Below are 25,293 nucleotides of genomic sequence, written 5' to 3' on the forward strand. Positions count from 1 at the left end.
TCCTGGCAGCTTCTTCTCAGATTCAGAAAGGCATCAACGTTAAGGATGAAGATGACAACTCAGGGCTGTCCTTTTGGGGTGATTTAGGGTAACTTTTATTATTTTCCGTGTGTGGTAGTTCAGAAGCTTTGCGATAGTCATACCCAACTGTTACTTTTCTTCTCCCAGCTGCCTCTGATTCTTCCCACGTATATGCCAAGGCATCTTCTTTCTCTGGGAAGCATGGTAGTTGCTCCTCTGCCCCATATCATTTCTTTAATACCTACCTCTGTTAGGTATTTACTGCGCTCCGGCACTACGCTAAGACCTTTCGCTTGTGCTGCAAGTAAGACAGTGTGTCTTAAACTCTTAGAATAGAGCCTGGCACGTGGGAAATGCTCCGGACGTGGCCCCTCACACGCCACTTCATTTTCGTTTTTCCAGCAACTCTTGTGATACAGGTAGTATCATCCTCATTTCGGGGATGAGGAAGTTGAAACTCAGAGACATCGGGTGACTTGCCTAGGTTCACACTGTCAATAAGTGACAGAACCACTTAAGAAGCTTCGCGAGTAATACAATTCCGCATTCCCTGGCACTAGGTAGGACCTGAATGACAACCGGCCTTTTGGGCGTCGTCCCTTGGAGTCAGCTTCTCACTGGAATAGGACCTTTCGAGCAGGGAGCTCCTTTTCCCTATGCTTCGGGAGCTCCTGGCCATGCCACCTATGGGCATCCCCAGGCTTCCTGCTCACCGCCTGGTGCAAATATCACATCGTCACTGCTAGGCACCCACTCTGTGCCCAGCCTTATGCTAGGTGCTTTGCACATGCTCTTTCCTTTAATCTTCAAGTTGCCTTATGAGGTAAATGCTGCTAAAAAGACTCGGAGACGTTCGTTACTTAAGTCCCTTCACCAGGAAGTGACAGCCAGAATTCAGACCTAGGTCTGCCTGATTCCGGGGCCCTTGCTTCTTGGGCTGTTCCTCACTGCCAGAAACTCCTCTTCAAGGCTGTTCTCAGAACTTGAATTAAAACATGGGCTCACCATTTCAGATTCTTTAGGCTTCGCCCCTCCCCCCGCCCAACCCCTGAGAGAGGATCTACGTGATGCCGTTAGATGTCTTGTATTGAGGAGCTTCGCATGGGGAGTCATGTTCTCATGGCTCATGGACCTATGTAGATGAATAAAGGAAAGGGGTTATTCTATCCCCAAGTACTTCAAACATACTGGAATAGGGTCTAGATCACTCTACTTATTTCTTCAACTGCTTTCCTCCAAGGAGCCAGTTTTCCCTCCATGCCTTGGGATTCCAGCATAGAGAGTTTGGAGTCTGTCCTATTTGAAATGTATTTTCACTGCCTGCTTTGGACATTTTTTCAGCCAAAGCTGTTAGGATTTCAGTACATTCAGGACAGTGGTGACAAGCTTCAGTCCTCAAGTCTTCTCTGTCTCCTCAGTTAATAGAAAGGAAACGTAGCCCATCTGTCTGGACCTCTGTAGAAGAATTTGGAGAAAAAAAAAATAACACGTAAGAAATGTTCCCTTATTTTGTGAGCTACCTTTAGTCTGTCCCGTTGCTCTGCAACGGAAAGCTTTTGCAAAAATACTTGAGTTTTCCTCTTCAAATAAGATAGAGTTTTTAAAAAACAAAAAAATATCTAGAACAGTATTTCTTCAACTTTGATTATGAGACAGTCTTTGAGGATAACTGTTGTTATGTTTTACTCCCATAAAGATAAGCCCACGAATATCCAAAAGCCAATAGACTGAGTCAGCACACGTTTTATCTGTAAAATGAGGGAATTGAACGGAAATGGAGATGATGTCTAGTGCAGCGTCCACCGTTCGTGCGTATCGCAGTCTGTGGAAAGACAATTGCTGTCGGTCCAGCAGATGTAACCTGTCGGGTCAGTTCTCATTCTCCCCTTGGCTCGGGCACAATAGCTCCATGAAGAGAAGGCGGCACTAAAGACAGGAGGAGATAGGATAACTTGGAGTGGCCTGTATTTTGTTTTCACTACAGATAAACACAGGGCATTCATCTCAGCAGGAGGGCTGCCTGGGTAAGAGGAAGCACCGAGCCGATGGGTATAAGGCCATGGGTGAGCTACCAGGAAAGAGGGGGGGACAGTGGGGGTAGAGCACTGAGATAGTTGGGGGGAAGGATAACAAACTACTAAATTGTTTTGGCTGCATAATTCTTCATAGTCTTTCTTAATAGGGAGCCAGGGGGGCGGGGTGGGGGGGGGGGAGAAGTGGGCAGGGGAAGACACACACGTGGAAGAGGTTACTTGCACAGAGCCCGCCAGTAAGCTTGTAGGTATTAATGCCATTTTTATGTTTTCAAAGCCAAAGGACATTCGGAGCCTCAAGGTTGAGGAACTGTGTTTAACCAGACATGTGACACTCACGTTCTTTCTCTTCATAACATTGTCTGACTGGATATTAACTAGTGTTACACAAACCCGACATGTTAATGGGCCTGAAAAAACGTAGAAGAAGGGGCTGGAATAGGAAGAATAGGGGAGTTTCCAAGGCAAGAACAAAAATGCATGGCTCCCAGCCGCACCGCTAACTCCCTCTGACCTCCGCGTGGAAGAGTTTGAGTCTTCGCTCCCCTTTTCTCCACCTACTAACGTGTTTGATCTTCTGGCAACTGGTTCTCTATTTATCACAACATGGTTCTTTTTTTTTTTTTTTTTCAAATTGAGATATAGTCCGCATAATAGAATATGCAACATTATAAAGTATATAGTCCAATGGTATACTTTGATAGACAATAATCACTGCTAATCCAGAACATTGTCATCGCCCCCCTCGAAAGAAATACCATACCCATCAGCCTTTACTCCCCATTCTCCCCTCTTCCCAGGCCCCTGGCAACAACTAATTTACCTTCTGCCCCTATGGATTTGCCTATTCTGGACATTTCATAGAAATGTGTGTCTAGTTTCTTTCACATGGCTTGTTGGCTTCAAGATTTATCCGGTTGTAGCATGTTTCAGTACTTCATTCCTTTTTTTAATGTTTATTTATTTTTGAAAGAGAGCACACACAAGCAGGGAAGGGGCAGAGAGAGAGGGGGACAGAGGATCCAAAACCACAGAGCCTGATGTAGAGCTCGAACTCATGAACTGTGAGATGACGACCTGAGCCAAAGTCAGATGCTTAACCGACTGAGCCACCCAGGTGCTCCAGTCACATTTTGTTCATCCATTCGTGAGTTATTGGACATTTGGATTATTTTGACTTTTTGGCTATTGTGAATAATGCTGCTATGAGTATTCATGTACAAGTTTTTGTGTGGTCATATGTTTTTAATTCTCTTGGGTACATACCTAAGAGTGGAATTGCTGGGTCATGCAGTAACTCTATATTTAACCCTTTTGAGGAACTGCCGAACTGTTTTCCACAGTGACTACACCATTTTACATTCCCACCAATGTATGAAGATTCTGGTTTCCCCAAATCTTGCTACCACTTATCATTGTCTCTCTGTTCGATCATAGCCATCTTAGTGAGTGTAGAGTACTATCTCATTGTAGCTTTGATTTATATTTCCCTAATGACCTAAGACATTGAGCATCTTTTCATGTGCTTATTGGCCATTCATGTATTTTCTTTGGCGAAATGTCTCTTCAAATCCTTTACCCATTTAAACATTTGATTATTTGTCTTTTCACTGAGTTTTAAGAGTTCTTTATATATTCTGGATGTTCTGGATACTAGACTTGTATCAGACATATGATAGTTTTGGGTTGTTTTTTTATTTTTAAATAAAGTCCAGTTTATCTATTTTTCCTTTGGTTTGTTGTGCTTTTTGTGTCATGTCTAAGAAACTGGCGCCTAAATCCAAGGTCATAAAGATTTCTCTCCTGAGAGTTTTATAGCTTGAGCTCTTCCATTTAGGTCTTTGACTCATTTTGAGTTAATATTTATATATGGTGTGAAGTGTAGGAATCCAACTACATTATTTGGTATGGGGATATACGGTTGTCCCAGCATCATTTGAAAAGACTAGTCTTCCCACGTTGAATGGTGTTGGCACCCTTGTTGAAAATCAGTGGGCCATAAATGTGAGGATTTGTTCCTGGACTGTCAGTTCTGTTCCATCAACTTACATGTCTGTTCTTTTGCCAGTACCACACCGTGATTACTGTAGTTTTGAAGTAGGTTTTGAAACCAGGGCATGTGAGTCTTCCCATTTTGTTGTTCTGTGTCAAAATCGTTTTGGAGCACCCGGGTAGCTCAGTTGGTTAAGTGGCCGGCTCTTGATTTCAGCTCAGGTCATGACCTCATGGTTTGTGAGATGGAACCCTGTGTTGCAATCTGCACTGACAGCATGGAGCCTGCTTGGGATGCTCCCTCTCCTTCTCCCTCTGCCCCTCCCCTGCTCACACTTTTCCCCACTCACACTCGCTCATGTTTGCTCTTCTGCACGGGTGTGTATGCTCGCTGTCTCTCAAAATGAATAGATAAACTTTTTTTTTTTTTAAAAAGATCATTTTGGCTATTCTCGGTCCCTTGAATTGACATACAGATTTTAGAATTAGCTTGCCAATTTTTGGAAAGAAGTCAGTTGGGGTTTGGATAGGGATTATACTGAAACCACAGTTCAATTTGGGGTATAGTGCCATTTTAACACTATTGTCTTCTGATCCGTGAACATGGCATATCTTTACATTTATTTCAATCTTCTTTAATTTCTTTCAACAACGTTTTGTGGTTTTTAGTGTGATTCTTGCACTTCTTTGGTTAAATGTTTTCCTAAGTATTTTGTTCTTTTGAGTACTGTTATACATGGAATTGTTTTCCTAATTTCATTTTTGGAATAGTCATTGCTGATGTATAGAAATAAAGCTAATTTTTACATATTGATCTTGTGTCCTGTAACCTTGCTGAACTCATTTATTAGTGCTAAGGTTTTTTTTCTACATTCCCAGGAATATGTCTTGTGGTCTTCTAGTTACCCAGGAAGATGTTGGAGCATTTCAAAGTCCCTATGGACATCTCATTTCTCAGCTTTTTCCTTTTAGGCTTTTTGTTTAGGCTATTTTTTGTCTTGTTATCAATTGCCTCACATAGCTGCCAGATTAAAACATTTATCTATAATTGTTTTCAAAAAATGCCCCTTGGGAAGAGGCTATTTTAGCACTGTGCAGTTCTCAGTGAGGTCAAGGGCAAGGCTTTCAAGTGAAGTTTTTTAGGGACCCCACTAGACAGGTAAAACAATGACAGTTTGTTCCTTGGGAATGAGGCTTTAAGGAACTTCAGCTCCATTCTGTTCCCCTGGGATGTGGGCAATTTTTAAGGCTACCATCAGGATGGAGAGCAGAGGTTGAGGACAAGTTAAAACAACAGAGCTCACTGTTCTCATAGAAATTAGTAATTTTTTCTTTAATAAATGCTCTCCGGGTTGCTGCAAGCCCATTGGTTAAAATTTCCAAAGTTCTGAGAAAGTTGATTTTGACCATTTTTGCTAGTTTTTGTTGTTGTTGTTGCTTTTACGGAAGGATGAATTTTCAGACGTCCTTCCTTTCTCATTTTCACTGATTCACCTGTAACAGGGCTTTAAAATGTCTAAAGTCTCAGGGCACCTGGGTGGCTCAGTTAACTGCCTGACTCTTGATTTCGGCTCAGGTCATGATCTTGCGGTCATGGGATCAAGCCCCATGTCAGGCTCTGCACTGGGCATGGAGCCTGCTTGGGATTCTCTCTCTCTCTCTTCCTCTGCCTCTCCTTCACTCATACTCTTGTACTCTCTCTCTCAAAAAATAGAATACAAAAATAAAAAATGAAATCTCTAAAGTCTCAATGATCACAGGCTAATTAAATACTTAATCATGGGAGATGATTAGAGGAAAGGAATAAAAATAGAAAATGTAATTCTTAGAGAAGCTCTCCCAGATGGAGAGATGAAGTTCAGCAAAGTGTTTCTATATTTAATGCTCTCAAAGTTAAGTTTAAGGTAACGGCTATTTTAAACCCCCTTTTTTTTTTCATACAAGTTAAATACAGGCTTTGGAGTCAGAACTGAGTTCAGATTCCAGCTCTGCTTCTTGACTGGCTTGACAAACTGGGACAAATTATACAACCTCTCTGTACTTCAGTTTCCTCACTTGTAAAATGGGGTAATGATGTATCTATCACATAAGGTTATTGTGAGGTTTAAATGTGAAATGCTGATCACAGATGCCCTATAGCTCAATAGTATTGGTTGTGATGATTATCCTTATAATTTTGCAAAAGTACAGTGATGATTCTTGAGCAGAGTCAACTTAAAGGCAGATTTTCTTTTCTTTCTTCCTGTTTCCTTCACTTTATTTTTGCTGTAAAGAATTGAGAAGAAAATCTACTCGGCATTTTGGAATAAAAACTTGTGTCAAACAGTGACAAAATGTTATTTATTCAACAAGCCTTCACTAAGTAACTAGTAAATAACAAGCACTCTGTCAGGCACAGGGACAAAAATGACAATAGAGCATGGTCCCTGCCCTCAAGGAGCTGGCAGTCCAGGAGATGGATAAGGAAACGGGATCATATGCCACCTAACAAAGGCTGTCATAGGAGAATACACATGGTGGGGGTATAGCTTTCACCATTTCCTCTTAGATTAATCCCTTTGTCTTTGGCCCCCAAACTGAGAAATTGGTCCTATTTTTGTCTTTAACCGGGTGTTTTAAACTGTGGAATTTTTTACATTTCTAGAGATAAAGGAAAAGCACCTAGAATTATAGAGGACACTAGAAACAGTCTTTCCTACAGAGCCTGGGCTTCCTACCAGCATAGTCACTTCTAGGATTTTCAGCCCAAAAAGTTCTTTGGCATATCTTTGCTTTGCTGTCCACGTAAAAAAAAAAATTTTTTTTTCCTCTTTCTGTTCTCCACTTTATCGTCCAGAGAGCTGGGTAGTTCCCAAAGGAAGAGTGCTTTACAGAATCTAAGGGTGATTTATAGGCAAAGGCAGAAAATGATTAGTTTTCACCTTCCAGTTCCATACACCCAAAATGAACATAAACTTTCATGGTAGTCATTACTGGAAATGCAGATAATTTTAATTCCATTGCATTTTTCAGAATTATCAGTCGTAACCCTCTGTCAACTGTTGAAGATTCCTATCTTTTTAAGTTGCCAGCATTAAAATATTTGTAAGTATTGCAACAATCTCATGGCTCATGAGATGATTTCTGATCTTTTTTGTTGTCATCAAAAGATTAAGTATTTTGCGTTTTGGTTAAAAAGTCGTAATTTAAATTTTAACTGGGTTATTGAAATAAGCATTATTAGCAAAGAAAAAACGTATATGGGCAAGATAGCCTGCAGAGGAAGGAGTAGTATTGAAGAACACATAACAGACATGGGACTTGTAGATGTAGGTAGAAATACCATTTATCTCAAAGTGGAAAGTGGAGTAAGGTGTATATTAAAAGAAAAAAAGACTAATCAAGAGAGGTGGATGCAACTGAGAATGAAAATGAGGATAAGAGTAAAAAGGATTGTACTGTTGAGCACCAAGGTGATTAATTTGATGATGCACATAAAATGTCTTCATTGGGAGCTTTCTGAAATTATTGTCCATAGCAAGAAAACTCTTGAGCTGACTTGACAAAGAAGCCAGAATTGAAGTAATCACATGTTGTTAAGTATCTTTTTAGGTACAGAATTTTTATCCTTGGGTTCAAATCACGCATGTTTGGGCTTTCTCCTTCAGAGACATGGGATCAACACAGGTGTCACTTACAACAGTTGAGAGCCTCCTCATGATGACCCTTGAATTGGAAACACTGTAAGTTGATTTTTCTTATGTGTATTTTCACTTAGTTGTTTACTTAGATTTGTTTTATTGTTTTCTTAAGTCAGATTTATTGAGGTATAAAATTTACTCTTTTTAAGCATACAGTTTGATGAGTTTTGACAAACGTGTAGTTATGTAACCACCACCACATTTGAGACGTAGAACATTTCTGTCACCCCAAAAGGCCCCTATGTGCCTTTGCAGCCAATCCCCTTTTCTCACCACCAGCCCTGGCAACCACCAACCTAATTTTTGTCCCTATAGTTTTGCCTTTTCCACAGTGTCTTATAAATGAAATCATACCAGGGGCACCTGGGTGGCTCAGGCAGTTAAGCGTCCGACTTCAGCTCAGGTCATGATCTCGCGGTCTGTGAGTTCAAGCCCTGCAGCGGACTCTGTCCTGACAGCTCAGAGCCTGGAGCCTGCTTCAGATTCTGTGTCTCCCTGTCTCTCTACCCCTTCCCCACTTGCACTCCATCTCTCTCTCTCTCTCAAAAATAAATGAACATTAAAAAAAATAAATAAATGAAATCATACAGTATGCAGTCTTCTGTGATTGGATCCTTTCAGCATAATCCTTTTGAGATTCATCCATGTTTTTTTTTTTAACTTTTTTAACGTTTATTTATTTTTGAGAAACAGAGAGCATAAGCAGGAGAGGGGCAGAGAGAGAGAGAGAGAGACACAGAACCCGAAGCAGGCTCCAGGCTCTGTCAGCGCAGAGCCCAATACAGGACATGAACCTGCGGAACATGAGATCATGGCCTGAGCCAAAGTCGGTCACTTATGTGACTGAGCCACCCAGGCACCCCAGAGACTCATCCATGTTTTTGCACATGTCAGTAGTTCATTTCCTTTTTATTGCCGAGTAGTATTGCAGTTGTGAGGATATACCAGTTTGTTTATGCATTCATCAGTTAATGGGCATTTGAGTTGTTTCTAGCTTTTTGGCCTTTACGAATAAATTTGCTTAAAACACTTACATGCAGGTCTTCGTGTGAGCATATGTTTTCATTGGGGGAGGGGGGAGGTGGTAAAATACCTAATGGCAGGATTGCTACATCATATGCTGAGTGTATATTTAACTTTTTAAGAAACTGCTTACCTGTTTTCTAAAGTGGATGTACCATTTTGCATTCCAGCCAGCAGTATATGAGATCTTCTATCTATCCTTTCTTCTAATGTCTTTATCTATTTTTCATAAGGTGAATGTTGGCCTTAAAATTGAGTTGGGAAGTATTCCCCTCTCTTCAATTCTCTAGTACTGTTTGTGCAGAATTGGCATTATTTTTTCCTTAAATGTTTGCTAGAATTCACCAGTGAAGCCATGTGGGCTTGAAGCTTTCTTTGTGAGAAAGTGTTAAACTACAGATTTTATTTTTGTAATAGTGCTACTTAAATTACATACTTTATTTTTTTGAGTAGTTCATGTCTTTCAGGGAATCTATTTCATCTTGAAGTTATTGACATAAAGTATTTTATAATAATCCCTTATTATCCTTTTAGTATCTGTAGAATTGTAGTGATGTCATTCCTCTCATTTTTGATATTGATAATTTGGTCTTCTCTTGTCTTTTCTTGATAAATCTGGCCAGAAGTTTATCAGTTTTACTTATCTTCTCTAAAAAGTGCCTTTTCATTACACTGACTTCTCTATTTTTGTTTTCCTTTTCAAAAATTTCTGCTTTGATCTTTATCATTCCATTTTCTCTCCTTACTCAGTGATGAATTTCCTTTTCTTTTTCTAGTTTCTTAAAAGTGGACACTGGGGAAGATGAATACTATATGAGCAACATCCCACATGTTGACATGTTGTGTTTTCAGTTTCAGTTGGTACAAAATAGTTTCTAATATCCATTTTGACTTATTTGACCAATAGGGTTACTTAGGAGTGTGTTGGTTAGTTTCTAAATATTTGGAGATTTTACAGATCTGTTAATTTGTTATTTAATTCCATTGTGGTCACAGAACAATATGTTGGATGACTGAAATCCTTTTAAATTTATTGAGGCTTGTTTTATAGCCAATGAATTCTGGTAATAGATGAGAATATGGCCTATTTTGATAAATATTATGTGTCCACTTGAAAGAAAATATGTAGTCTGCTGATTTGGTGTGGAGTATTCTATAAATGTCAACTAGGTCAAGTAGGTTGGTAGTATTTTTCAAGTCTGATGTATCATTACTCATTTTCTATATATTTTTTCTGTCAATTATTGAGAGAGGGATATTGAAATCTCCAACTATAATTGAGTGCTTATGTGTCTCTCTTTCCTATTCTCCTTAATATATTTGGAAGTTCTATTATCAGATACATAAATTCTTAAGTTATGTCTTTTCTAATAGTTGACATTTCTATCACAATGGAATAACCTCATTTATCCCTGGTAATATCTTTGCTTTGAAATTGACTTTGTCCTATAGTAAATATAGCCACTCAAGGTTTCGTTTGATTAGTGTTAGCAAAGCATAATTTCTTCCATATTTTTAACCTACTTATATCTTTGTATTGAAGATGAATCTTATAGACAGCATATAGTTGGCTTTTGCTTTTTTATCCAGTATGACAACTCTATCTTTTAATTAGGTGATTATACCATTTATATTTAATGTAATTATTTATATGCTTACATTTAAAGCTACTGTCTACTCTTTTCTATGTATCCCATCTGTTCTTTGTTTCTTTTCTTTTTCTTTTTCTTCTTCTTCCTGCTCTTGGGTTGATTTAGTACGTTTTATTATTTTTTGGTGGGGGGATAAATAGTTACAACTCAGGTTTTGTTATTTTAGTAGCTGTTTAATGGTTTGTAGTGTTCATGTTTAACTTATCACAGTCTATCTTCAAATGATATTATATGATTTCATGAATAGTATAAGAACCTTACAATAAATAGTGTACTTCCATTGTTCCCCTCCTGACCTTTGTGCTATTGTTTTCATACATTTTACTTTTAGCACACCATATTATTTTTTTTGTTTAAATAGTCAGTTATCTTTTTTTATTTTTGTATTTTTGAGAGAGACAGAGTGCAAGTGGGGGAGGGGCAGAGAGAGAGGGAGACACAGAATCTGAAGCAGGCTCCAGGCTCTGAGCTGTAGACACAGAGCCTGATGTGGGGCCTGAAATCACAGACTATGAGATCATGACCTGAGCTGAAGTCAGATGCTTAACTGACTGAGCCACCTGGGTGCCCCTCAATTATCTCTTTTATTGAAGTATATATAGATCATGTAATATTAAATTAGTTTCAGGTGTACAACACAGTGATCTTTTATATACATTATGAAATGCTCACAACACAGTGATCAATTATATACATTATGAAATGCTCACCACAATAAGTATATTACAGTATTATTGACTATATTCCCTATGCTGTACTTTTCATCTGGTGACTTATTTATTTTATAACTGCAAGTTGGTACCTCTTAACCCTTTTCACTCATTTTGTCCATATCCCCAGTTTGTTCTCCGTATTTACAAGTGTTTTCTCTTTTTTGTTGTTGTTTATTCATTCATTTGGTTTTTTGTTTATTTTTTGTTTATTTTTTACCTTGTTTTATTTTTTATTTTTTAAAATTTGCATCCAAATTAGTTAGCATATAGTGCAACAATGATTTCAGGAGTAGAGTCCTTAGTGCCCCTTACCCATTTAGCCCATCCCCCCTCCCACAACCCCTCCAGTAACCCTCAGTTTGTTTTCCATATTTATGAGGCTCTTCTGTTTTGTCCCCCTCCCTGTTCTTACATTATTTTTGTTTCCCTTCCCTATGTTCATCTGTTTTGTCTCTTAAAGTCATCATATGAGTGAAGTGATAGGATTTTTGTCTTTCACTGACTAATTTCACTTAGCGTAATACCCTCCAGTTCCATCCATGTAGTTGCAAACGGCAAGATTTCATTCTTTTTGATTGCCAAGTAATACTCCATTGTATATATATACCACATCTTTCATCCATTCATCCATCAATGGACATTTGGGCTCTTTCCATACTTTGGCTATTGTTGATAGTGCTGCTATAAACATTGGGTGCACATGCCCCTTCAAATCAGCATTTTTGTATCCTTTGGTTAAATGCCTAGTAGTACAATTGCTGGGTTGTAGGGTAGTTCTATTTTTAACTTTTTAAAAACCTCCATACTGTTTTCCAGAGTGGCTACAGCAGTTTGCATTCCCACCAGCAGCGCAGAAGGGTTCCCCTTTCTCCACATCTGTTGTTTCCTGAGTTATTAATTTTAGCCATTCTGACACATGTGAGGTGGTATCTCATTGTGATTTTGATTTGTATTTCCTTGATGATGAGTGATATTGAGCATCTTTTCATGTGTCTGTTAGCCTTCCGGATGTCTTCTTTGAAAAACTGTCTATTCATGTCTTCTGCCCTTTTCTTAACTGGATTATGTATTTGATTTTTTGGGTGTTGAGTCCTTTATATATTTTGGATACTAGCCCTTTATCAGATTATGTCATTTGCAAATATGTTCTCCCATTTCATCAGTTGCCTTTTAATTTTGTTGATTGTTTCCTTTGCTGTACAGCTTTTTATCTTTTTTTCATGGATGTTTATTTTTGAGAGAGAGAGCACAAGAGTGGGGTAGGGGCAGAGAGTGAGGGAGACAGAGGATCTGAGCAGGCTCCGCACTGTCAACAGAGAGTCGATGCGGAACTCGAGCTCACAAACCGTGAGATTATGACCTGAGCTGAAGTCAGAAGCTTAACCGACTGAGACACCCAGGTGCCCCAGAAGGTTTTTATCTTGATGAGGTCCCAATAATTCATTAAAAAAAATGTTGTTTGTTTGTTTGTTTATGTTTATTTTTGAGAGAGAGAGACAGAGTGCAAGCAGGGGAGGGGCAGAGAGAGAGAGGGAGACACAGAATCTGAAGCAGGCTCCAGGCTCCAAGCTGTCAGCACAGAGCCTGACACGGGGCTCAGACTCACGAACTGTAAGATCATGATCTGAGCCAAGTGAGATACTTAACCAACTGAGCCACCCAGGTGCCCCTATTAATTAATTAATTAATTAAGAACATGGACACACACATACATGTATGCATGGGGGGGAGCAGAGAGAGAGGGAGAGAGAGAATCTCAAGTGGAGAGAGAATCCTGATGCGGGATTCAATCCACGACCCTGAGATCACGACCTGAGCCAACACCAAGAGTCAGGCATTCAACCCGCTAAGCCACCCAGGCACTCCTCAGTAGTTCATTTGTACTTTTGTTTCCCTTGCCTCTGGAGACATGTCTCTACTAAGAAGTTGCTTTAGCTGAGATCAAAGAGGTTTCTGCCTGTGTTCTCCTCTAGGATTTTGATGGTTTCCCGTCTCACATTTAGGTCTTTCATCCATTTTGAATTTATTTTTGTGTATGGTGTAAAAAAGTGGTTTAGTTTCATTCTTCTGCACGTTACGGTCCAGTTTTCCCAACACCATTTATTGCGAAGACTATCTTTTTTCCACTGGATATTCTGCTTTATCGAAGATTAGTTGACCATATATTTGTGGCTCCATTTCTCGGTTCTCTATTCTATTCTATTGATCTATGTGTCTGTTTTTGTGCAGTACCACACTGTCTTGATGATTCCAGCTTTGTAATACAGTTTGAAGTCCAGAATCATGATGCCTCCAGCTTTGTTTGTTTGTTTTTTCCCAACATTATAATTCGGGGTCTTTTCTTGTTCCATACAACTTTTAGAATTGTTTGTTCTCGCTCTGTGAAAAATACTGGTGTTTGATAGGGATTGAATTGAATGTGTAGTTTGCTTTGAGTAGTATAGACATTTTAACAATATTTGTTCTTCCAATCCTTGAGCATGGGATGTTTTTCCATTTCTTTCTGTCTTCTTCAATTTATTTTCATAAGCGTTCCATTGTTTTCAGCATACAGATCTTTTACCTCTTTGATTAGGTTTATTCCTAGGTATCTTATGGTTTTTGGTGTATTTTTTTTTTAATTTTAGAGTCAGAGTGTACAAGTTGGGGAGAGGGGCAGAGGAGAGAGAGAGAGAGAGAGAGAGAGAGAGAGAGAGAGAGAGAGAATCTTAAGAGAATCTTAATCTAATCCATGCTGAGTGTGGAGCCTGACACAGGGCTCGATCTCACGACCCTGAGATCCTGAGCCGAAATCAAGAGTAGGATGCTTCATCGACTTAGCCCATCCAGGCACCCCTTGTTTGTTTGTTTTTTTCTGAGATTCTACATATAAGTGAAATCATATAGTGAAATGATATACATACATATAGTGAAGTGAAATCATAACCTATATAGTTACCAGTTCTAATGTTCTTCATTCCTTTGTGTGGATCCACATTTCCGTCTGCTATCCTTTTCCTTCTGCTTAAAAATACTTTCTTTAGGGGCACCTGGGTGGCTCAGTCAGTTAAGCATCCAACTCTTGATTTTGGCTCAGGTCATAATCTCACAGTTTGTGAGCTCAAGTCCCGCGTTGGGCTTTGCTTGGGATTCTCTGTCTCCTCAGTGCTCTTTCCCCCTTGCACACGCATACTGCACGTGCCCTCTCTCTCTGTCTCTCAAATAAACATTTAAAAAAATACTTCCTTTGGCATTTCTACAGTGTAAGCCTGCTAATGATGAATTCTTCCAGCTCTTGTATGTCTCAGATAGTCTGTCTTGCTTTTATTTTTGAAAGATTTGGGTATAGAATTCTAGCTTGATAGCTATTTGGTCCCCCTCTCCTTTTCACTGCTTGAAAGATGTTGCCCCACCGAGTTCTGGCTTACATTATTTCCAACAAGAAATATGTTGTCATTGTTATATCTTTGTTGCTCTGTGTGTCATGTGTGGTTTTGTTCCTTTGGCTGCTTTTAAGATTTGCTCTTTATCGCTGGCTTTGACCAGTTTGATTATCATGTGCCGTGGTGTAGTTTTATCCGTGTTTAATGGATTAAACTAAACATGTAGTTTAATCCATGTTGTGCTCAGATTTCATTGACCTTGCTGGATTTGTGAGTTTATAGGGTTTACTTATTTGGAAATGTGGGGGCTATTAGTTTTTCAAATTTTTTTTATATCTCCTCTCCTTCGTGGACTCTAAGTATACATATATTAGGCCACTTGAAGTTGTTGCACAATTCATTGAGTTAAGGAGAGGCATGGGGTTTTTTCCATATATGAAATACTGTTATAATAACTTTTTTAAATGCCCTTGTCTGCTAATTGTAGCATTTGTGTAGATTATGGATTAGTTTTTGATTGATTGCTTTTTTAAAAAAAAAATTTAACATTTGTTTATTTTTAAGACACAGAGAGTGATCAGGGAAGGGGTAGAGAGAGAGGAAGTTAAATCTGAAGCAGGTTCCAGACTCCGAGCTCTCAGCACAGAGCCTGATGTGGGGCTCAAACCCATGAACCACGAGATTATGACCTGAGCCAAAGTTGATTGCTTTTTATCCTCAGTATGGGCCATATTTCAGATTTATTCAAACTCTTAGAAGTCTACCCTCTTTCTGTGTGCTCTCAACCCGAAGTGAGACTTTTGGCTTGGAAGGAGTTACCTGTGTATTAAACTACTGATCAGTGTCACCCAGTTCTAATCTCTATCTCATTCTAAGGGTACCATACCCCATGTCATCCTTACCTTTCCGTTGGGCACCTCTGTCCTTCTATCTGTGTATTTATAATATTCAAGAGCAGCAGTTGGCCAACTGGTCCCTACCCAACCATCCAGGCCATGTGCCTCAAGAATTCCTTTTTGCACAGCCCTGTGATGACTTTGGCCCGCCTCTTCTACCTGCTCGAGTAACTCCTTTACCACTAATTTAATTGTCTGTGTTTCCATTTATAGGATTTTACCTAGCCGTATGGCCTGCTGTCTCTGCCAATTTAAAAATACTATTGAGGTTGTCTGTAAGACAGTCAAGCTACATTGTGACAGTGCATGTCTGACAAATGGCACACGTTGTGGTAAGTCCTAATTGCCTGATGATAAATTTGTAAATTTTTATTTTATTTGTGGTTTAACTTTTATTTTTAATCAACAATGATAATTTTTTTTAATGTTTATTCATTTTTGAGAGAGAGAGCATGCACGTGCGTGAGCTGGGAGGGGGCAGAGAGTGAGTGAGGGGGACAGAGAATCCGAAGCAGGCTCTACACTGACAGCAGCAAGCCCCATGCGGGGCTGAACTGTGATATCATGACCTGAGCCAAAGTCGGATGCTTAACTGACTGGGCCACCCAGGCACCCTAACAATGGTAAATTTTTAAACTAATGATGTCATTGCATTATTTTTACTCATTCAGAGTTCAGATCCCTAAATTTCTAAGAACTATTCCTTTGTGAAAAGTCAGATTCTCAGTTACATTATTAAGTCAACTACCCACCCCCAAATGAAAACCTGTTCACATAGTGCATCACAGCTTATAAGCTGATTTTACGTGCGTTAGGTCTCAGGTGCCCTTTGTCTTATAGGACAGGTGGAGATACCTTTTTGTTTATTTTGTTGTTTTTATAAGTGTGTAAGAGTACAAGTGATGCTGATTTCTGAAAAAGTTTTATTTGGAGCCTCTGTGTTTCTGTGCCCTAACCAGAAGCTGCTACCCAACCGTTCTAACAGATGAGAGGGCTCTTCTATTCTTGGGCTGTCCAACTCTTGTTCTGAATCTTAAGCTTTTCTATCCAAAACACAGGTGCTTTTAGGTATTTTTCTGTTCTTAGGTTTTATTGGCACTAACTTGGTGACTTCCAAAATGTGCTTTTGCACCTGGATAGCTTGAATATGGGTCCCTGTCAATGGTCTAGGGCACAGCATAAATTACACTTTGCTACTTCTATAAGTGGTGTTGCTTGTTTTCCAAAACAATGTTTTACCAATTATCTTACTCCCTTCTCCCTTAGAGGTGGGCAGAATAGGCATTTTTTTTTTTTATCTCCTTTGACAGGCGAGGAAAAATGAGATCAGAGGTGCCTTAGCCTAGCACTCGAGTCTCCTCTCCCGTTTTGGGCGCTCCGCCAGCCCGCTGCTCCTCCTCTCTCGTGACCTTTATCACCTCCTCCTCCGATTCTCACCAGCACCACTAAAAATACTTTTAATTCTTCTGGAAAAACCCAGCTGCACAGTGCTGTTCAGTGTACACAAGCTGTACGCTTGACCTTCATGTAGTTGGAAGCTCTGGATGGTTCTCTCAGTAAAGCTAGAAATCTGGAAATGAAAGGAAATGAAAGCAAAGTAGGCATTTGACCAAAGTTTCTTTATCCCTTCTGCATTTTAAAACCTCAAGTATCATTCCGTTGATTTTTTTGAATGCCCCACAGTGGCATCTCTCTCATAGCTGGAAAATCTCTTAACCTATACCCCACATCTCTGCCCAAATTTAAGCAAAGAACCAGGGTGGACTTAGCGGGTCTTGTGTTTAGTTTTTTCTGTCTAGAGCTTATGTTACGGGAGGTGCGATATATGGGAGCAGGGACCAAGCGAAGGAATTGGTGGGTGGGCGGAGAGGGCGTGTCCAGATGAGGGCCTGCTGGTGACGGGTGTTGTCCCGTGCATATGTGATGGTAGCAAGAACTCAAGCCCACTGAAGACGTAGAAGGAGGAAGACTCGCGCTCCCTCTGCCCCCGAAGCAGGACAGGGTGGGGTATGTGAATGCCAGGAGTCGCACTAGAGCTGCACACAGTTTAGCCGAGTATCTTCCGGCCTTGGCTTTTCTTGAGGCCTGGGCAATCGGCCCTTAGGGACCAATGGAATAACTCTAAATATACTTATTCACACTGTGGAATGTTCTGAGGAAATAGCTACTTTTTCAAAACACATCTTTTTGTCCTTTTGTTGTTGCCAATCGTGGGTCCAAGTTTGAGTTCGTCTCCTCTCTAAATGGCGCTCGAGTATTTGCTGATTCTTAATTTGCTTGACTGGGACGTATGACTGTGCATTGACAAAGAGCTGTGCTGTCAGTCTTCCATTATCAGAACTCATCTCTTCTTCTTCTTCGACAGATCAGGAAGTATACCTAAGGAAGGCAGAGGGATCATTCATGAAGGTATTGACAGCTCGAAAGAAGAGCGCCAGCACGGAGCTGACTATTGAGCCAGAGAAGGCGTCCTCAGACATAGATCGTGTCAGTTTGTCAGCCTTTATGAACGAGCAGCTAGACTTCAATGACGAAAGTGATGTCATTAGTGCACTGAATTACATATTGCCTTATTTCTCGGAGGGCAATCTAGAAGACGTAGAATCGACGCTGTTACCGTTCATTAAACTTCTGTTTTCAAATGTGCAAGAGGGAGACAAGCCCGTGGGTCACTCGATGAACGACACAGGGGACCCTTCTCTTAAACCTGGATCCAACAATTCAACTTACAAGAATAAACTGAGAAAACTCTACTTTCTGGAAAATTTGGTAGATGCAGAAATTCAGGAAAAAATTGATGACGTGAAAAAGAAAGAAAAAATGGCCATGCTTATACATTCCAGCCTTTTAGGTCCCAAGTTTAAACGTCAAATCTTTCCAAAGAAATTGGAAACTGCCCAACCGCAGGAGAAGAGCCTAGACGAGGTTGAGAGTGTGGGGAAAAAGTTCCTGAGAGTGAACAAGGTCATCAAGGGCCCAAAGGGCATACGGAAAAGGCACTTAAAAGAACTGAGACGTCAGAACATCCAGAGGAAACAGAGCGCCCAGCCATCTGTGGAGAACATGGCCAAGGAAAGAAGGCTCAGGACACCATCCCCGGGGGAGCTTCCCGTGGCGCACAGGCCCAGCAAATCAGTGGGAAGCTCCTTCAATACAGAGCCTTCGTTCATAGATGAGCACAAGGCAGCGGTCTCTTCTCTCATGAAGCAATACTTTTTGGACAGGCCTTCTGCCACCCCCGCTCCCAAGGAAAGAAGGCTCAGGAGACCATCCCCAGGGGAGCTTCCCGTGGCGCACAGGCCCAGCAAATTAGTGGGAAGCTCCTTCAATACAGAGCCTTCGTTCGTAGATGAGCACAAGGCAGCGGTCTCTTCTTTCCTGAAGCAATACTCTTTGGGCAGGCCTTCTGCCACCCCCGCTCCAAAATCCCCACCTGACGTGAAAAAAGAATCAAAAGACTTAACGTACACCATTTTTGTTTTAGAAGATGCAAATGCTAGAGTTAGAAATATGAAGCCTTTCAGACCAGCCTCACTCCCCAGAAAGACACACCACTTTCATAAAAGTCGCTCCCGTGTGGTCCACAGAACACCCAAGGCCAAACTGAATCGAAAGTCCAGAAAGGAAAGTTCACTCAGTAATAGACAGCTGCTTGCAAAGAGGCCTCCATCCTCTGCAGTCAGGAGCCTCATAAATTCCCCTTCACGAGAGGATTTTTCATCTCCGGGAGAACTGAGTCCTCAGAAAAATCCTTTTCCAGAATTATTTGCTCCTTCAGGAACTTACAGAGAAAACACTACTGTAGAGAACACTACTGCCCAAAATGTTTCTGAAGAAAATATTTCTACAGGAAACACTACTGTGCCAGAACAAACCCTCCCTGAATTCACAGACCGTAAGAATCTTTCCACTGCTAATTCTACTGTTACTGCAGACAACTCTATGCCGACCATTAAACAAACCAATGATACACAACGGGAATACCACAATGCGGGCACTGGCTTGCCCCCAAAAGCCACAGGCTTCACTGTGTCAAAGCTCTCGTCCCCAGGTGATCTGTTTGAAATTCAGTTAAACCAGCAGCTACAGTCCCTCATCCCCAGCAATGACGTGAGAAGGCTCATTTCTCATGTTATCCGGACTTTGAAAATGGACTGCTCTGAGACCCAGGTGCAGCTGGCCTGTGCCAAGCTCATCTCCAGAACAGGCCTCCTGATGAAGCTTCTCAGCGAGCAGCAAGAAGTAAAGGTGTCCAAGGCAGAGTGGGATACGGACCAATGGAAAAATGAGAATTATATCAATGAGAGCACAGAAGTCCAGAGTGAACAGAGAGGGCAGGAGTCAAGGGAGGTGAGGATAAATCCCCAAATGTGGGGTCTCGACATTTAGGTGGTTTAGGACATGGACCCAAGCACAAGGACCAGGGGCTCCTAGTCCGGGTCTTGTCTTGGCCACATAATTTTGGCTAAGGCAGTGATCTGCCACTTTGCTCATTTAGGAAACAGTGCCGCTGTTCCCAGAGGAGACAAAAAGAGGACCTAACATACAAGATACATCAAGTCTTGAAGAAAATGCTAATGATTAAGATTACATATCACATTAGATTTGGTATATTCCTTAAGAACCTATAAGCGATTCATCGGAAAGAATGGGGTTTTAGAGTCGTTAAAGAATAGTTAACTTTCATCCTATCTCTGTTTTCTAAAAAAATTGTTCTTTCCCTTTTTTTTAGCTCACAAAAGAAGTTCCAGGCTATGGCTATAACAACAAACTCATCTTGGCAATATCTGTGACTGTAGTAGTGATGATTTTGATCATAGTGTTCTGTCTCATTGAGGTAAGGACAACAATTAGTTCAGATTCCCAGACTATATTCCTTCTTTATAATAGATTCAGAACCCACAAACTGAAAATCAAAGCCACTTTCCCACCTATCACGACTTGATATCCCTCTTCAGTCTGGAGGACTGAGATATGCTTTGTCCTTTTATTGCAAAGTATATTCCAGGGATTTTAAAAGGAACCCCACTGCCGGGAGACATCTGTGGATTGTAACCAAGATAACAAGCCATTAGCTTGTTCTGAGACATTAGGTCTAAGAAGGCCACAGTTGACATGATAGTAAAATTTCTTCAACTCAAAAAAATGATGTCGATTCGATGCACTCACCAGTCATCCTCCTACTACCACTGATTTCTTTCCTCGTTGGCTAAAATGATGAGAGAGAAATAGTCTTCACCTTCATGGAGCTATCAGTCATCTTGGAAGAAAGGGCATGGCTTAGAGATAAAAGTGTCATCTTGTTGATTAATTAGATGTGCCTACAGCTCTCTCCCCCACTTCGCAAGGCATTGTGTAAACAGGTTCAGTTAAAACCCTGCAGCTAAAATCCTGCATCAGGCTACTCAGAGCGTGTCATAATTACAGTTGCCTATTCCTGGAGCTTGCCTGTTTACCTTTTATTCAATTATGTATGAATTGAATATATATTCAATATATTTATTCAAATATACATATGCTTATTATATATCTATATCTATATCTATCTATCTATCTATCTATCTATATATATATAGATATATATATATTGCCATCTGTCATGGCAACCCTCCATTTCAGCCAAAACAGCCCCTCACCATCCCCTAGTCAGACCATGCCCATTCCTACTTTTGTTGGTGACTTTGCCCACTTGAAATTCCTTTATTTCACTCTGCTGGTGGAAGTCCCGTGAGCCTTCAAAAGCCAACTCGAGTTCATCTTTCTTCACAAAGCCTTCCCCGAATACTGTAATACTCCTGGACCTAGTCCTTCTGTGAGATTGTCACCATTTCTTAGGGTCTACAGTGACGCATTCCCCTCCCCTGATAACAAAAATATGCTAAACAGTTTGTTAAAAGGCAGCTCCTCAAGAGAGAAATATCAAGGTCATGGATCAGAGCAGAGATATGTAAGGCTTCCTGGTCTATCAGATTTGAGTAAAACCTGACTGGATGTATTAACTGCTAAGGAGAAACATGTCTGTCTTCTGGAGGGTTGGTCAGTAGTAAAAGCATAGAAATGGTGAGGAAGAGACCAACATGGGCAGTGCCCACCTAGCCTTGCCTAAGAGTAGAGATGGCACCTCAGGCAGCAGATGAGAGTCAGGCCCACCAGCCGGGCTGTGCCCGCGGGGCAGATGGATGGATCTAGCTACCTCCGTCCTTTCCATGAAACACTGGATTCAGCTAATTACTTTTCTTCCACTTCTCTTCTCACCAAATAGCCTTCTGATTATACTTCAGTGTGCCACAGAGGCCTGTCTCCACAGGAGGTGATGCCCAATCATGTGGACACAGATGCCCTATCTGTGGAATGGATGTTTTCCTTATTGTCAAGTCATGACCTGACATTCTGATTTTGATCAATCCTGTGACATTGGTAAGGTGATATTGCCTCCATGCAGAAAGAAGTGTGTTCTCTCTTGATGAGATCAGAGTCTGATTTCTCAGCCTAAGAGCCTAGGAACTAGCATGGGGTCAACTTACCATGACCTCTGGGAAGAGAAATCATTGGCCATTGTCCAGTCAGTACTCTGCATCTTGAGGTGGCCTGCAGCCTTTTGCTTTTGGGAAGTTCTATAAACTCCTATTGCTGTTTTAAATTCCTATGTGGTTTAACCTTGTGTTTATATTTTTTTATGTGGTTTCATTATTTCCTCTCCCTACTTAGATGATACACTTTTTGAGGTCAGAGACCATGCAGTTTTTTTCCTGTAGTGGACAATAATGATGTTCAAAGGAAGAGATGAGGCATTGTGTCAATTTCACAATGAGGAATAATGCAACGTAATATTTATGTGAAGTAGCCTACAGAGTCCAGCAATAGACAGATCCGTGGGTGATGAGGACTTTTAAAATGTTACCTTTTAGAGGCGCCTGGGTGGCTCAGTTGGTTAAGCGTCCTACTTTGGCTCAGGTCATAATTTCATGGTTCAGGAGTTCGAGCCCTGTGTTGGGCTCTGTGCTGACAGCTCAGAACCTGGAGCCTGCTCTGGATTCTGTGTGTGTGTCTCTCTCTCTTTGCCCCTCTCTCACTCTTACTCTCTCTCTCTGTCGCTCTCAAAAATAAATAAATAAACATTGAAATGTTACCTTTTAGTATTCAAATCAGTGGAAGAAAATAAATAAATGGTAATAGAACAACTGCTTAATTATTTGGGAGGAAAATAACAACAGATCCCTATTTCTCACCTTAAAAAAACATATTTCAGTACATGTAAAAAAAGAGAAACAAGAACCCATCAAAGTACTAGAAGAAAATAGAATCAATACTTTTATAATCTTGTGGTGAGAAAAAGCTTTGTGACCTGATACCACATGCAGAAACATTTGATAGATTTGATCGTCTTGTCTGATTTCTGCTTGGAATAAACCAGACATCTGATTTAATCCCCACAGTCCTGTGAGGATGATATCACCATCCTTCTTTCCTACATAGAAGGGGATCAGCTTAAGGCCCCTGTGGCAAAACCCAAAGCAGAACCCAGCTGTGCCTGCAGTCAGCCTGTGCTCCTATCCCACTGTTCCGTCTCCTTCACGATAAAAACACTGACAAATATTTGAAACATTGAAATTCAGTGAAAGCCCTTGAAAGGATTAATATATTTCATATGAAGAGAGTTTTATAAATCAACAGGAAGAGGACAAACAATCCAGGGGATCAAGGGGGCAAGGACTACGATGAACAGGGGGTGTGGACAGTCCGTCACCATATCTGCCTCATGGCTTATGGGACATGGGCCTCGTTAACAAGGCCTTTTCGCCTCATGGTATAAAAATAGTCTCTGATATTTTCTTCTGTACTCTTATAATATTTGTTGTGATTTATTTATTTTTAATCTGTATGGAATCTGTTTGGTGTTTTGGTACGGTCGAGGTAGGGGATCTAACTTTTTTCCCTTGCATAAAGATCCAGTTACTTTAAAATCTTTTATTGAATGGTTCATTCTTTCTTCATGGATCCAAAATACTAGTGTTATCTGGACTCTATTCTATCAACCTGGTTTTCTTTTCCTGTATCAGTATCACGCTACATACTTAACTGCAGTTGCTCTGTAAGAACGTATTTTAACGTCTGCTCTGTGATCTTCTTTTTCATCCATTTTGTAGCTATGCTTGCACATTTTCTCTACCAAATGTCAGCTGGCCAGTTTTTGTTTAAAAAACTGTCTTGGGATTTGAATGGGATTGCCTCGAATTTGTAGGTTAATTTGAAGGGAACTGACATCTTTACACTATTCCAGGAAAAAGGTGTCTCAGATCACGTATTTGTTTCTTCTTAATGTCCTTCAGAAGAGCTTTAGTGTTTTCATCTCATAGGTCTTACCCATTCTTTGCTAAGTTTATTCCTAGGTACTTTATGCCTTTTTACTGATAATTGTAAATGGGATAATTCTTCCGTTTTTTGATTAATTGTTTATGGAACATAGGAAAGTCATTGAGGTTTACATGTTGATCTCTTGATTTTATATATATCTAGCCATCTTGCTGAATTCTCATGTTTCTTCCAATAAAATTTTAGTTGATTCTCTTGGGCCTTTTAGTTTGTCTGTAATTTCGTATGCAAATACATCTTAGTTCTTCCTTTCCACGACTCCATTTTTTCCCAGTGCATCAGTTAGGACCCCCTCAACACCAATGAATAGCAGCAGTGATAACAGACATCCTACTCTTGTCCTTGATTTTAAAACAGTGCTGCTGTTTAGGTTTCTGGTAGACACTTTTCTTTTCCTCCTCCCAAGAATTTTTATTAGGAATTACCTGTTGAATGTTATCTGAGGCAGTCAGTAAAATGTATTACCAGCTGCACACGAGTTAGGTGTTATTGAAGAGTCAAAGGACTATTCAACAAATTCCTGTCCTAGGAAAAGTTATCATCTCACTGGGTAGATAAGACCTAAAATGCAAAGGAATGAATAAAGATGTGGAGGGAGTGGTTATTGTGATGGGTAACTGTGATCATGTTTTCTTCCAAAACAGATTTATTCTCATAGAACAGCAGCCAAGGAAGGTAAAGAAGGAAGCTCAAGGTAAATATTAGTCTGGCAATCGTTAAAGTAGAATTTTAGAACTAGATTTTCAAACTCATCTATTTCAATCCCCTTGTCTTACAGCCAGGAAATCACCAAAGGCAGAAAGAATACATATTTGGCCTAATGCTTTGCCTGGATCCAGCAAAGTTAGCTGCCCAGCCAAACCCGAGTTAGAATGGGACTGGCACAGAGCACCTGCTCACTAGACCTTTAAAGAAAGATCGTGGGGGGATGGGGGTGGAAATGTTCAGACCCGTTCCCGCTGGCGGTGGGCATCAGGCCTGGCCACAGACCTTCTCAGAGGCTCTGGAGAAGGGATAGGGAGGGCCAAAAGTCGTGGGGTGAAGGCGCTAGTCTTCAAGCATGATGGAGGGTAGAATACATGAGTCCCCCCCGTAAAGTAGGGGGAAAACTTCCTTCTTCCTCCTTCTGGTTTTCGAGGCCCCGCTCTCCATTCCCTTTATCCAGACCCAATAGAATTTGAACTGGGAGAGACCTTAGATAATCATTTATCTCTTCCTTTTATAATAATGAGATGGAGAAGGAGAAAAGGAAGATGTCTTGCCGGACGGTTGTATCACTAGTACCACTAGAACCAGAAAGAAGATGGTTCCTTTCCAGTTGGGCACGTCTCTGACTACACTGTTCTTGGGCTGTGAACTGCATTTTATGTCACAACTCAGTGCACACATACCGTATAGACATAAGTACCTTCTAAAACAAACTTACCATACACTCTTGATTCTTTCTGTTCTGTTTTTTTTAAGTTTATTATTTATTTGGGGGGGAGGGTGGAGCAGAGAGAGAGAGAGAGAGAGAATCCCAAGCAGGTTCTACACTATCAGCACAGA

The 25,293-nt window shown here is 40.5% G+C and overlaps 1 protein-coding gene and 1 long non-coding RNA gene across 7 annotated transcripts in view; one reads left to right on the forward strand and one right to left on the reverse strand.

The window, feature by feature from the left end:
- The window catches only part of LOC144615157 (uncharacterized), a 50,147-nt gene that overhangs the window by 22,376 nt on the left and 2,478 nt on the right, over positions 1-25,293 (forward strand). For 4 of the 6 annotated variants that reach the window (XM_078442003.2, XM_081794877.1, XM_081794878.1 and 1 more), the window contains 6 exons: positions 7,059-7,130; positions 7,694-7,768; positions 15,586-15,704; positions 17,738-19,722; positions 20,105-20,209; positions 24,390-24,439. In XM_078442003.2, coding sequence (XP_078298129.1) covers positions 7,059-7,130; positions 7,694-7,768; positions 15,586-15,704; positions 17,738-19,722; positions 20,105-20,209; positions 24,390-24,439 — 2,406 coding nt within the window. Of the gene's footprint in view, positions 1-7,058; positions 7,131-7,693; positions 7,769-15,585; positions 15,705-17,737; positions 19,723-20,104; positions 20,210-21,634; positions 21,782-24,389; positions 24,440-25,293 lie in introns of those variants that run through there. The other 2 variants (XM_081794879.1, XM_081794881.1) reach the window with 2 other exon arrangements.
- On the reverse strand, positions 1,440-14,135 carry LOC144615161 (uncharacterized). The gene is made up of 2 exons (XR_013553643.1): positions 14,053-14,135; positions 1,440-1,476 (listed from the first exon to the last, which is right to left on the reverse strand). It is a non-coding gene; the product is annotated as an uncharacterized LOC144615161 (long non-coding RNA).

Source organism: Panthera onca (genome assembly GCF_046562875.1).
Source record: "Panthera onca isolate mPanOnc1 chromosome E1 unlocalized genomic scaffold, mPanOnc1 haplotype 2 h2.Chr16_ul_8, whole genome shotgun sequence".
Lineage (NCBI taxonomy): Eukaryota > Metazoa > Chordata > Mammalia > Carnivora > Felidae > Panthera > Panthera onca.